Source organism: Protopterus annectens, chromosome 8.part0, assembly GCF_019279795.1.
Source record: "Protopterus annectens isolate FY-2018-M chromosome 8.part0, PAN1.0, whole genome shotgun sequence".
Lineage (NCBI taxonomy): Eukaryota > Metazoa > Chordata > Ceratodontiformes > Protopteridae > Protopterus > Protopterus annectens.
The window spans coordinates 848,578,026-848,591,922 of record NC_056741.1 but is presented as its reverse complement, the minus strand read 5'-3'; the positions used below and the strand labels follow the sequence as shown (position 1 = coordinate 848,591,922).

The 13,897-nt window shown below is 42.3% G+C and overlaps 1 protein-coding gene across 1 annotated transcript in view; it reads right to left on the bottom strand.

The window, feature by feature from the left end:
• TAFAZZIN (tafazzin, phospholipid-lysophospholipid transacylase) overlaps positions 1-13,897 on the bottom strand; it is a 1,078,486-nt gene that overhangs the window by 122,051 nt on the left and 942,538 nt on the right. The window contains exon 10 of the mRNA XM_044080349.1: positions 7,974-8,051. Within this exon, the coding sequence (XP_043936284.1) occupies positions 7,974-8,051 (78 nt within the window). The remainder of the gene's footprint in view (positions 1-7,973; positions 8,052-13,897) is intronic.

The following is a 13,897-nucleotide window of genomic DNA, read 5'->3' as shown; positions in this document are numbered from 1 at the left end:
GCATGGGTAGAAGCTGCTGTAATGTCAGCATTTTGAATTTCGGGATATCCAGGTAAGTATTCAGAACTGAAACATCTAGTATGGACCTCCAGGCCTTGTCCTTTCTGGGGACCAGGAAGAGTCTTGAGTAAAATCATTGTCCTTGTTTCTTGTTGTGGTACTTTTTGAATAGCTCTCATGTCCATGAGGGCTGAAATTTGTTTTTGTGCCTCTGCCCATTGATTTTGTGGCAGGTCTGGCATTCCTTTTAGCCTTGGTAAAGTATGAAAGTGGAATTTGTAACCTTGAGACACAATATTCAGGACCCATTTGTCTTGGGTGATTGTTTGCCAGTTTTGAGAAAAAGTGCTAGTTTTCCCCCTAAGGGGGCTTCCAAACGGGACGTGCTTGGCGTACGAAGGGGAAAGTCATTGTGACTGTTTCCTGTAAGGTTGAGACTTGTCCTCACCACCTTTTGAGGTTGAGGTGCCCCCACTGTCGTTGTCTGTTTGAGCCTTGGGGTTGAGATCTGCCTCTTGGGCGTCTGTATCTGCCTCTCTGTGGCCTGTCTGACACTGGAAAGGACCAATTCTTTGTTGGCCAATTTCTGCTACACCGAAGTGGCTGTACCTGTAAGAAATCCTTGACTGTTTGCATAGATTTAGCTTTATCCTCCATTTTCTTAACACCTCTTCTGCTTTAACACCAAACAAAGTATCATGCTGTAAGGGAGCATCCAATAATTTTGCCTCAACATGATCAGGTAAACTTTGTTCTTTTAACCAAGCATGTCTTCGAATCACAGAACCTGTAACTGCGGCTCTACAACAGGCCTCTAAAGAATCAAAACCACATTGCAGAGTATGTTTTCCCACCTGCTCAACTGCATGCAATAAATCCTGCATTTCTTTACAATCAGGAGCTTCCATGCTTGCAAGCATTTTCTGTTTTAACTGACCCATTAAATATTGTTGGTACTTAAGCATGTGAAACTGGCAATTTAAAGCTCTTACTGCTAAAGTTGCAGAAGTGTATTCTTTCTTCCCCCATCTATCCAAAGCTCTGGAATCTCTGTCAGAGGGTACTGGATTTTTTGCAATGGAAGCCTTAACCCCTTTTGGACCCTGGGAAATAGTTTCTGGATCAGCAGAAGGGTTTTTGTAAAGAAACTTGTGAGAGTCAGGGACTCTATAATACCTATCTGGCTTGGCTGGAGCCGGGGGCAAAGAATCAGGAGATAAACTGGATTTTGAGAACACATCATCCACAATATCTAGCACAGGTGGAATAGCCAGGGGCCTGTGTTGAGGCAATAAGAGGAAATCTCTGAGCCTTTTCTTGGATTCGGAGTAATCCTGGCTTTCCCAATGGAAATGCTCCCTCATGGTATGTAAAGTTTCCCCAAAAGAATAATCCTCAGGAGGAGAGGCTGAAGGGGTAGATTCTTCAGCATCTGAGTCCTCATAGGGGGTAGAGAGTATCCCTGGTCTGAAGAGGAATCAAAGGAGTCATAGTCTGTATCCTGCCTAGGCCTTTTCTCAGGAGGGGGATGGGAACCCCTGATTACAGTAATGAGGTCTTCGGCCATTTTAAGCATCTGTTTCTTAGGCATGGAGGACTGTCCAGGAGAATGCTGTGCTTGTTTCTTTGTCTTTAATGGTACCTTTGTCTTGGCTGTTGTTTTAATGGTAAGTTGTGAAGGTCTGAAAACACCCTCAGAAGCCGATGCCTGCTCAGCGGCTCCGGACCCATCTGAGGGATTAGATTCCGTAGGCCCAGTACCTTGAGTTTCCAGAGGCCTAGATGTCTCCACGTGGGAATCGGAAGCGGCCTGTGGCTCTGAGGTAGCGGGTGTCAGGGGCTGCGCCTCACTGAGAACCGACGACTGGCCTAGAAGAGGTTTCGTCGTCGGTTTTGGACCTCGGATGCCTGTCTTTATCCTTGTCTTTGCGTTTTTTCGGTAATGAGGTCGTCGGCTGATCTGACGGCATCGTGTAATTGAGCCTTCGGCCAAAGTAGTGCAAAGCAAAATCAAAACGTCTTTTTATAGTGCGTTTGTTAAATCTAGCACAAAACCGACAACTAGTGACGTCGTGATCCGGACCTAGGCATGGAATACAGTAAGAGTGGAAGTCCTTATGAGGTATTTGCTTCCCACAAGAAATACAATTATTAACTTTTTCTGACATCGGTCTGAGGCAAGAAAAAGTTTCCAACGGGTACTTAGCTTTATTGAAGACTTCAGATCTGAAATTCGACTTCGAAAATCTCAGGAGTCAGCCGACCGGCACTTGCGAACTGCTTCTGCTTCGGGCACTGCGCGGCAAGAAAGACTGAAGAAAATGGCGTTGGATGCATCTTATATACCCCTGGCGCACTGACGTCAGGTAAGAAGCGACAGCAACCGACGCTGGACCAAGACTTTGGAACTCAGGCCGACTGCGGGACCGCCTGACGGCAGGATAACCCAAGTGTAATGACTGCAGCAGTGTAACATGATGAACATCCATGGTATTGGGAGCAAATAACTAGAGAGAGAAAGCTAACAGAATGGGAAGACACCAACAATTTATTTGGAAGGCAGGTTAGAGACTGCTTTCCCTATCAAGGATTGATATCAGAGTATAGGCAAGGAGAAAGAAATAGGGGGATCCTAAATGATAGACCAGCACTGGTAGAGTTTTTAGTATAATCTAGAACAGAAGCTACTGCTAAGAAATGAATAATCAGCAGAGCATATCAAATATTGCTAATTGTAAGAATCAATCAGAGGAGGTTAGAAAGGATTGAGAAGAGAGATTGGATAAACAATTCACAAAGAAACAACATGTCTCCCAAATATGCAACAAAGTCTAGAAGATTTAGGATCTTTGCTCGGAAGTGTTTTCATAGGTATTTTTATACCCCAAGTAGACTCCAAAGAATTGTTCCTCAGGTAGACAGAAAGTGTAATGAGGAAGAGAGAGGTAACTGGGAACATATTTTCTGGGAGTATAATGAGTTGGCAGACGTTAAAGATTCTCTGCAGACTGCTCTGTCAGAGATACTGGGTGAGCAAATTGTTGTAACTAAGGAAATTATTTTTTTGAGCTATGATACAGAATTGGACTTACCTAGACATAATAAGGCATTGCTGAGTCAATTATGGTGGCTGCCAAAAAAGCCATTACTAGAAAATGGAAATCAAAGTCTAAACCTACTTTACTAGAAGTAGTGAATATAGTAAAAGAGATAAAACAACTGGAATTGGGATCCTTTAGCAAATTACATAGGAAAAATGGGAATTGCGGGAACAATACATGCAGAGGAGAACAAGGTTTAAAAGAGGCAGGATTTGAATGAACGATGTAATGTTTGACTGACAATGACTGAATATATAAGTGATGTATAATGTATGCAACTACAATTGTGTCAACATGGTTTGTAATGTATAATGTTTGCAACTGAAATTACATTGGTATGGTTTATTTTCATTTATACAAATGTAAGATTGCCTATCTCACACATGATAATTTAATAAAGAATGTTTCTTGTTTAAAAAAAGGGTATGGAATGCTCTCTCTCTATCTCCCTCATCTTCCCTTGAATTCTGTCACTTGAACACACAATGCACAGATGAACTGCTTGATTTAAGGACGGCTAAGAGAGAGAGGTGGGGGATCAGTTTTCAGGAGAAAATTATTTTTTATTTTATTTTACATTTGTTTACCGGGAAAGTCCGACTGGACACAGATCCGTTTTCAGCAGAGGCCCGGGGAGAAAAGCTCCACAAATATTACATTATATTGGTTAACATTACCATTTATACAAAACATTAGTTAACATTAGCATGATATAAGACAGTATTCATGCAGACAGTTACACAATTAGTTACATTACATTGGTAATATTCGCAAGGTACAGGATATTCCGACTCAGAGTACAGTATATGTTGGTTAAATGCAGATAAAAATAATAGCTTGATATCAGTTTTATTAGAGTATCTGCTAAAATTTGTGCAAAAGGGGTAAGACAGTAAAGAATAATTTAATTTACAGCTTTGTGTCACTAAACTATTAGTGGTTGAGAACAATGGTGTTTATTTGAGTGAGTATTAATAGTAGTGAATTAATTTGGTCTAGCCTGGGGGAAGACATGAACATAGCCAGTTTTGCATAAAATGTGATTTGATGTTTTTTAAGAGGTAAGGTGAGGATGTTGAGGTTAGATGACTGGGTAGGAGGTTCCAGGTTTTTGCAATGTCAGTTCGTTCTAACACTAAATAAGCTTCCCTGTAAATCAGAATTTGTAACACAGTGGTTTGTGAGTGGGACTGCTGGACACCTTCTTAAGAGATTAATTTCAGATGCTGAACCACCAATTCAAACAGTGGCTGGGTAACCCTGTCAAATAGGAGAAATGTCCTTCAACTGTGGAAAAAGGTGCAGATGCCCCACCCCACATAAGGATCTACTTCACAAGCCTGTGCTAGGCCACAATTCCACCTTCCATAAGATATTATATAGCACAATGATGGAAATATACACTGTAGTAGTGGAATAACTAAGATTCAAGTCAAACAGGTGTCTGAAATTATGTGAGAATTATCTTCAGGGTCAGCACTTGAGGTTGGAAGATTACTTCGCCACACAAATGGGAGAACTTTTTCCATTTAGCAGAATATATGCGTTTTTCTATTTGCCCTGGTTGTCTCCCAATCACCAGCTCTCTCCTGGCAAGTCGGCTGATTGGGCAGGTCCCAACATTCAGACTGCCCTTACGAATAGTTCAAAACTTCAGCCCTATCCCCTGGATGTACCTGATGAAGCACTAAGAAAGAGATATGCAAAGGGCTGCAGAAATGGGCATTCCCTCACTTCCTAAAGAATGTTTCCTTTTAAGCAGCCCTGCTTCTCCCCTTGAAGTAGGAGTACATTCCTTGGTTTCCACCAGGGAAATCACACCACTCAATGTGCCTGCAAGTGCACATAGTCCCCCCCCCCATAAGAGGCAAGCAGACCATGCGCCTCTCCATCCACACCTACCCAATTACTCCAGTGTCACAGCTGCTAAGAACACTGGTCACTTGGGTCACAGTCAGAACTCCATTTTCTGTGCTACACAGTCATGTTCTCAATTAGAAGAATGCATTTGATGAGTGGAGTGCATTCTGGTAGTATAAATAAGGTCATCAACCTTTGCCAGAAGGCCAAGAATGATACAGGGATATAACAGGGATATAAAGATCAGCCAGGCCCAAATGTGGAGCTGGTTATCACTGTAAACAAAGTGGGCTTTAATGGCTTGTACTTTGGTGGACGACTTCACTACCAGGGACCAGAGTGCTTTTTTTGTTATACTCGTCTTGAGGACAAATTCTGATGTACCCTTCATTCAGCAATCAAGCCCAAATTAAAGGAAACTGTGGAAAAGTATACAAGTCATGGAAGGGAGAAGGCATCCATTGCAGAACTCAGAAAGCACAACATTCTCCTATGTGATGAACAGGTCAATCTCTGGGGTACAACAGTGCCATAAGATCTTCACCAAATAAACCTCTTTCCCTTAACCTCATTTCTGAGACAAGTTAGGAGCTGTGGCTGATGGACTTTACCAGTGCACTCACACTCCTCTGGATGCAAATGATATGGAGGAATATGTGTTTGAAGGCCTACTGCCAGACCCACATCACCTCTACATACAGGGAGGTACAAATGCTTGAAACTCTTTTATTTTTCACAGACCAGACCACACCATGCCTGGTTAGCTGATTTGAACAGGAAAAGATCAGATCTCAACTTTCTTCCTGAAAATTGCATGTCAGCAGTAAAGTCTTCAGCTTCAGCAGGTCTATTTACTGTCCCTTCTTCCTAGGGTTCCACTTTTCCTACAAAAGATGAACACTAGCTAAACTCCTGACCCAGCTAAAAAATAATCCACCATCAGAATCTGTAATAGTTTCAACAACTGGAAGAGATATGCCACTTTGACTTTGGTGAGAACAGTCACACTTTACATAGCCATTTGACAAGGGGTTTGATAGCTGAGGTACATTCACAACAGAATGATGACTCGGCTACCACTGGTACTTCACTGCCAACAGAAACACCTTCATATACAGGCAGGCAAACAAGATTGTGAAGAAGGTTGTTGATAAGTGTCTAAGAGGCACAGCAGAATTTGAACCTCAATACACTTCTGTGTCCTCTCCTAAGATGCCAAAGCCATGGCTTCCTGGGTCCTCTCTGTGGGCAAGATCCAATACCATGCCAGTGCATCCAATGCTGTCCCAATCATGAAAACACTTTTTGAAAGACCCAATGAGGACATTTTTCAGTTTACCTTTACCCCAAGGCCTACAATCAGAGAAGACCAAGTACCAGCCCCCCTTACAGGGCCACCAGATGCCAGTTATTCAACAATGAAACACTAGGAGAACATTATGCAAGGCCTTGGCCTCCACAGCCAGAACTCTGGCAAACATTATGGACACAAACAGCAGCCCAAATTTCCAGCATCTTGTACCAAATACAGTGTCAGCCATGTGTGAGTAAAAGGCATTTCCTATGAAGTTTCCAGACACTGATTTGCTAGAAGATATCCATAATCTTCACCTAGATCAGAGAGATCACAAACAAATCTGCTGTACAATGTTCTGTAAAGTTATTACTCCACTCTTAAAAAATTTATAATGCGCACTAACCTTCTCGGGGGAGGGGGAACAGAAAGAAAATGAAAGCATGCACAATAATCAGAAACCACATACTTCCTGCTTACAAGAAAAGCATCCTTAAGAACAGGCTTCATTCATTCATTCATTATTTATTTATCTGTCTGTTTTGTTAACTGGGTTATCCACATCAACTGGAAACTATTTTTGTGGCCGTCCAGGAGCAGTGTCTGATAAATCTGTGGAGGGGATGACCAACAGTTTGTTTTCCCAAAATACTGGTTTAGACATGTTGGCGGAAAAGGGAAAAAAAAATGCAACAGACTAGTCCAAAAAAGATTTCATTAGCTCAAGTCAAGCTTCAAAGGAGGGGAAATCTGGGGTGGGGACTATATGGAGGGGATGTTTTATTGTCTTTGTCTCAGAAGCAAGGACCTTAGTTCCTGCAGATACCCTGTAGAGGCAAATTCAGAAGGAATAGGAGACTCCCTACTATACCAGTGCCACTGGGGGTCAGCCTGGGCTTACCAGACATCCAAGAATGGTCTGGCAGGCAAGTGCTTGAAGTTAGACAATGAGCTCATTGGTGCCTGGTACTGCCTGAAGGTCTGCATGTGTACCCACTCAAACTAGATGTCAAAGATCAATAACTACCTAACAACCTACCAAGTTCACCCACCCTCCTCCGGTGTAGCAGGGTTAGTAGGTGTTCCCTCAGTTCTCACTGATAAGAAACAAGCACCCCAAAATGTTGCTGCTGTTCCAGTCTAACTTTAACAATCAAAGTTAGTTCCACAAAGGAAGCCATTACAAATGTCTTCTCCAGAAACTGCATGAAAACTGCATAGATGGCATCATTACAAACACATTTCATGTAGAAGATAACTAAGTGTTCTTTCTCAAACATTGGTTCAGACAGTTTTAAGGGGAAAAAAGCTAAAGACCAGTATAAACAGGATTTTGGACAACTGACAGTTCTAGAAAAGGCAAGGGAAAGGGACTTCATCTGAATTGCAACTCAGACTTTTACTCGGCAAAATAGGGAGTATTTATAAAGCTCCTGATTTATTAACGTTTAAATACAGAAACAATTGGCACTCTTACGTCTCCTTAGGCATTACACACATGAACATTCCTCATAAACTTTAAGATGAGATATGAATTCGAGAGACTGGAAAGTACTGTGGCCCACTAGAGTGTACACACCCTTTACTTAAGTACACATAGAGAGAGAGAGAGAGAGAGAGAGCAGCAACACAAAGGACACCTTAATGCAAGATGTACACATTTCCTCTACCCTGCAAAGCAAACAGCCAGCATAAAATTGATAACTGCATCTACTTACAGGTGATTTATTCTCAGACTTTAAGCTCTCCACTAAACTCTGTACAGTAAAGGGTTTCCCAATTAATACTGTTATTTTCTGAAAAAAAAAAAGAAAAATGCATTAGTAGTTTCTTTAGCAGTTAAGTTTGTAAGGAAAACTTGAGTAAAAATAAATAAATAAAGTTTGTTTGCAGCTGCAACTTGCAAGACATCACAATTAAGCTACAGTCTCATATTCTGTTCACATACATTTTTATAGTAACATATAAAGAAGCACCAAAGATTTAATGAGTACTTTTTATTTATGACATACTTATTTCATTTAACCAGAAAAATCTACTCTTTACTACAGAGTGGTGACATCTTTCCCAGAAAGCATTACAAATGAATGCACCTAAGCAAAGGTTTACTATAGCAAACGGCCAAACAAATTATGAAGTGCTAAGAACAGTCAGATATTTTCTGCTTAAAAATGGAAATACACATGCCAGTTACTAATGTCAAGTAAACCTCCGAAATACATCTATAATTTAACAAAACGGTAAAAAAAAGTCAATGTTAACAACAGCCAACCTATTTTAAAAATTAAAATGTGCAAAAACATCCAGAAAACACTTTTGTTCCTCCAACAGTGGAACTTCATCAGAACTATTTTAAAAAGCTAGTATAAGTTTTAGGTAGTACTTTGCTTCTGTCTGTCTTAATCTAAAAAATGTTGTAGTTACTGTGGGCTTTGAATATCTATTTCCAGGTTCTGAAGCAGACTTCTAGCATTATGCCTCTATTATGCGAGACCTGTGAGTCAGTAATCAATCATGCCTACTGGCCTTAAATATACACACATTTTTTAACCACATGGCATCAGTAAAGCCAAATAAACTTCAACATTTGTTAAACAGATTCACACTACAGACTGCCAGCTCCAGTGGCATACACAGATAAAGTCCTGACTGATTACGGCCCACATGGTTTAAGTCTGATTAGTAGCTTAGGTGTTTGATGGAGCTGCTGGGAAAGATGGCCATGCTCATCCTGAAAGGGGGGGTGTAGGATGCATACAGCTACGATCCTCAGACCAAGGGCAGTGCTGCTACTCTCATTCTGGAAGTAGGTTTGTGGCTTGCCAAACCACTATTTGGTGATAGCCTTCAGTAATGAGTATACAGGAGCATGCAAGTCCAACAGAAAGCATTGCAATTAACTGCATTGTTGTAGGTAGCAACCTTCATGGCTGCCTGTATAAGCCATCTGGATGGCTTTTGCCCTCCTTAATGTTCTGGAGTAATTACTTAATATGGGAGAATGAATGGGCAGAGTCTGATAGGAAGAGACTTGACAGCCAGCAATTAGAACAGCAGCACCTATGAAAGAAAAATATTCACAATACTGGCCATTTCCAAACCATGAGAAAAATATAGTATGTTAACTCAGAGGCTTGTGTGGAGAAGGATCCCTGTTGCTAGTATAGTACCTTCTTTCTGTAGCACTTAAGGTTTCTCTAGCCTTTAACACCATAGAAGATACATCTCACGGAGTCAGACATGGCATCCAAATGCATTAAGGAATAGAAATAAAACACTGGGTTTAAAACAATAAAATTCACACATGAATAAAACTGTATGTTGCTGCAATGCTGCCCTCCTCATTTAGGATATCCAAAACATGACTTTTCTCCAGTATGGCTCAGTTTACAGAAGAAAGTCTACAAATTATGGCATTATATCTAGCTGGTAACTATCAGAAAGTCTGCATTACATTCTAAGATGTGGGTAATAGCAGGACAAAAGAAAGCTAAGGTGGCGGTTAAATGTAGGAGAAGAGAGAGTATCCCCACCAAAAATCTGCAAGTATTTCACAGTGTTACTGGGATTTAACCTTGGATTTCCTGGGTCAGAAAACAAGACCTCTCATATTCCAATTCAACAAAATGCAGGTTATGTACTTAAAATAACACTGTTTCTTTGTTATCCCTAGTCTGTCCACTTTGACTGATGTGTTATCCACCCCCCTAGTGGATCCCTGCTTGCAGAAATTTCTACTCACTCCAGACTTCAAGTTCATACCTTCTCCTACAATGCACCTTGGGCCCCCTCACAGTCCTCAAATAAAGGTTGTCCTGTACTGCAAGAAATACTGAAGAAGGGAAGGATGACTGAAGAACAGGCCTCATGATTAGGTCTACCAGATCTGTCTGGACAGTCCGGAAATTAACATTTGGAGGGGGAAGGTGAGTGAGCTGTTGAAATGGAAAGACTAGGGATAATGAAGACCCACATAACTTCCGTATCTTACATTATCCTATCCATCCACTAAGACTTTAGGGACAGACTTCCCAACAACTAAATATTCATGGGTAACATCATCAGGTTAATCTTGAGGACTGTTGAGCCGAAGGATGGTCTAGACCTTGATATCATATGCAGCATGCAATGCTTGATAAATATATACACTGTTAACCATGTTGCTGCAACACATACATCATTAATGGAGGAATTTTTGATAAATGACATAAAAGCTGTTACTGACCTTGTTTTGCTGCTGATGGAATAAATGTGTTTACTGCAAACTGACAGCCATGTGGTCAGAGTAACTTTTAAGATTGTGAAACCCAACATGAAAGAGGAGTATGAGACAGTTGGGAAAATGCAAACATAAGAAAGAGAGTCAACAGGGAAGATTAGGTCACAGCCTGAGTGAGAGAGGGAAAAGAACAGCAATAGTAGGATGCAAGACGCCATGAATCCCAGAGCCTGCAGGATTTTCCTTGCAGTCAGCCTGGTGAAATTTGCTAGTTTTCTGAAGTATTGAGTTAGTTGCCCCTGTTTCTCTGGCGTGAGGTAGGCCATCTGGGTGTTTGTGTCCAAGTTGGCACCCAGGAAAATTATTGTTTGAGAGGGTATTAGCCTTGATTTCTTTCTGTTGACTGTGTATCCCAGAGAACTCAACATTATTACAAAAGCCAGATGTTTCAGAAGTATGTGCTTGCTGTCCGCTTGGATCAGGCAGTTGTCCAAATATGGGTATATTTGTATCCCTTGAAGTCTGCAGTAGGCAATTACTGATGCCAGGCATTTTGTGAATACTCTGGGCACAGTGGATAAGCCAAAGGGCAATGCAGAGAATTGATAATGGGTTGAACCTGCAAGAAATCTGAGGTATCTTCTGCAATCTTGTCTGACTGGGACATGCAGGTATGCCTCCTTGAGGTCCATTGTTACCAGCCAAGACTCCTTGCCCAGCATGGGAAGAAGCTGCTGTAATGTGAGCATCTTGAATTTTGGCATGAGTAAAAATGTGTTTAGCATGGATAGGTCCAAAATAGGTCTCCAATCTTTTCCCTTCCTTGGTACCAGGAATAGTCTGGAGTAAAAACCTTGACCTTGTTCTTGTGTAGGTACCTCTTGAATAGCTTTCATGTCCATGAGATCTGAAATTTGTTTTTGTGCCTCTGCCCTTTGATTGTGTGGCAGGTTTGGCATGCCTCTCATTTTTGGAAGGGTGTAAAAATGGAATCTGTAGTCTCTGTTTATAATGTCCAGGATCCATTTGTCTTTTGTGACAATATGCCAATTTTTCGAAAATACTGGCAGTTTTCCGCCTAAAGGTGCTGTCATTTGAGCCTTGCTTGGCATGCAAAGGGGAAAGTCATTGGGTCTGCTTTCTGAATGGCTGTGAACTATCCTCACCACCTCTTTGTGTAGGAGCTTGCCATTGTCTGCCTCTAAACGATCCTTGAGATTGCCCTCTGCCCCTCGGGTGTCTGTATCTACCTCTTTGGGGTCTGTCCGTGGCTGGAAAGGACCAATTTTTGGAAGGCCAATTTCTACTGAAACGTGGAGGTTGTACCTGTAGGAAATCTTTCACTGTTTGCATTGATTTAGCCTTTTCCTCCATTTTCTTTTATACCTCCTCAGCTTTAACACCAAATAATACATCTTTTTGCAGAGGGGCATCTAGTAATTTAGCTCTGACATGATCTGGTAAGGTTTGCTCTTTGAGCCAGGCATGTCTACGTATGACTGATCCTGTAACAGCAGCTCTACATGAGGCCTCTAAAGCATCAAAACCATATTGCAAGGTATGTTTACCCACTTGTTCTGCACTATGCATCAAATCCTGCAACTCCTTCAAGTCTGGTTGTTCAGGTTGTGACATTTTGCTTCTCAACTGTGATAACAGAAACTGCTGGTACTTTAACATATGGAACTGGCAGTTTAATACCCTCATGGTTAAGGTGGCCAAGGTGTATACCTTTTCCCCCCACCTTTCTAAAGCTCTGGAATCTCTTTCTGAAGGTAATGGATTTTTAGCAGTGGAGGCCTTAATTCCCTTGGGGCCCTGTGAGATAGTTTCTGGGTCAGCCGCATGGCTTTTGTATAGGAATTGGTGTGAGTCAGGAACCCGGTAATACCTGTCAGGCTTGACTGGGGCTAGAGGTAAAGAGTCTGGGTTAAGGCAGGCCTCCGAATACACATCATCTAGAATGTCTAAGACAGGAGGTATAGCCAGAGGCCTGCGCTGAGGGAGCAAGAGAAAATCCCTAAGTCTTTTCTTGGAGTCTGAGTACTCTTGGCCTTCCCAGTGGAAGTGTTCCCTCAAGGTATGCAAGGTTTCCCCAAAAGAGTAATCCTCAGGGGGGGGAGACAGAGGGAATGGACTCCTCTACATCACAATCCTCAAAAGGGGAGTATGAATGTTCCTGGTCATCAGAATGCTCTGAAATAATGGAGGCCTGGTCCGAGGAGGGGGATTCTTCCTCCACTCTGGGCCTTTTGTCCGGGGGGGGGGGTTGAGAACCCCTGATAAGAGTAATCAAATCCTCAGCCATTTTGAGCATCTGCTTTTTAGGCATGGGGCCTTGAGAAGGGCCCTGTGGAGCTTGTCTCTTAGTATGCATGGCTGCTTTAGACTTAGTGAAAGCCTTGATGGAAAAAGAAGAGGAAGGCCTGAAGACACCTTGAGAGGTAGCAGACCTGTCTAAACTCTGAGTTGCACCGCCAAGAGTGGCTTCGGTATCGGTAGTCGGGGTGTGGGCCGAAGAGCCTGCGACCTCGGGTACAGTAGACACCGCCAATGAAGTGTCGTTGGTAGTCAGGGGCTGCGTAGGCGCCTCACTGAGAACTGGACCACCTGTAGTCGTCTTTGGCGTGGTGTCGGTAGAAGCCACGGACCTCGTATGTCGGTCCTTATCTTTGCGTCTTTTACTCAAAACTGGAGTCGGAGTATCCGACGACATAATGTAATTAAATTTTTTGCCAAAATAGTGTTGGGCAAACTCCGCCCGATGCTTAATGGTGCGTCTGTTGAATGTAGCACAAAAACGACAGGCCGAGACGTTGTGGTCTGGGCCTAAGCAAGGAATGCAGAGGGAATGAAAATCCTTATGTGGTATTTGCTTCCCACATGAAATGCAATTATTAACTTTGTCTGACATCGGTCTGAGGCAAGAAAAGTTTCCCCAACGGGGTACTTAGCTTTCAAGAAGACTTTGTTGCAAAATATTCGTAATCTCAGGAGCTGGCCGACCGGCACTTGCGAACTGCTTCTGCTTCGGGCACCGTGCGGCAAGAAAGACTGGAGAAAATGGTGTTGGCTGGTTCTTTTATGCCCCTGTCGCACTGACGTCAGGGAAGAAGCGACGACAACCGACGCTGGACCTAGACTTTGGAATTCGGCCGACCGAGGACCCGCCTGATGGCAGGAGAACCCATCTGTTATGACTGCAGCTATATGCACGATGAACATCTGAGTGAGAGAGGGGAAAAAAACAGCAATTTTTTTTTGTTAAGACAGACAATAACATGAAAAAGAGAATCCTGACCAAAATATGGAGATAGCAGACTAAAGCTGCTAACAAAAATGAGCAAAAAAAGAAGACTTATCCAAAACTCTACAAAGAGCCATGGAGATCGTGTCCATAGCTGAAAGGTCTAAGGACTATAA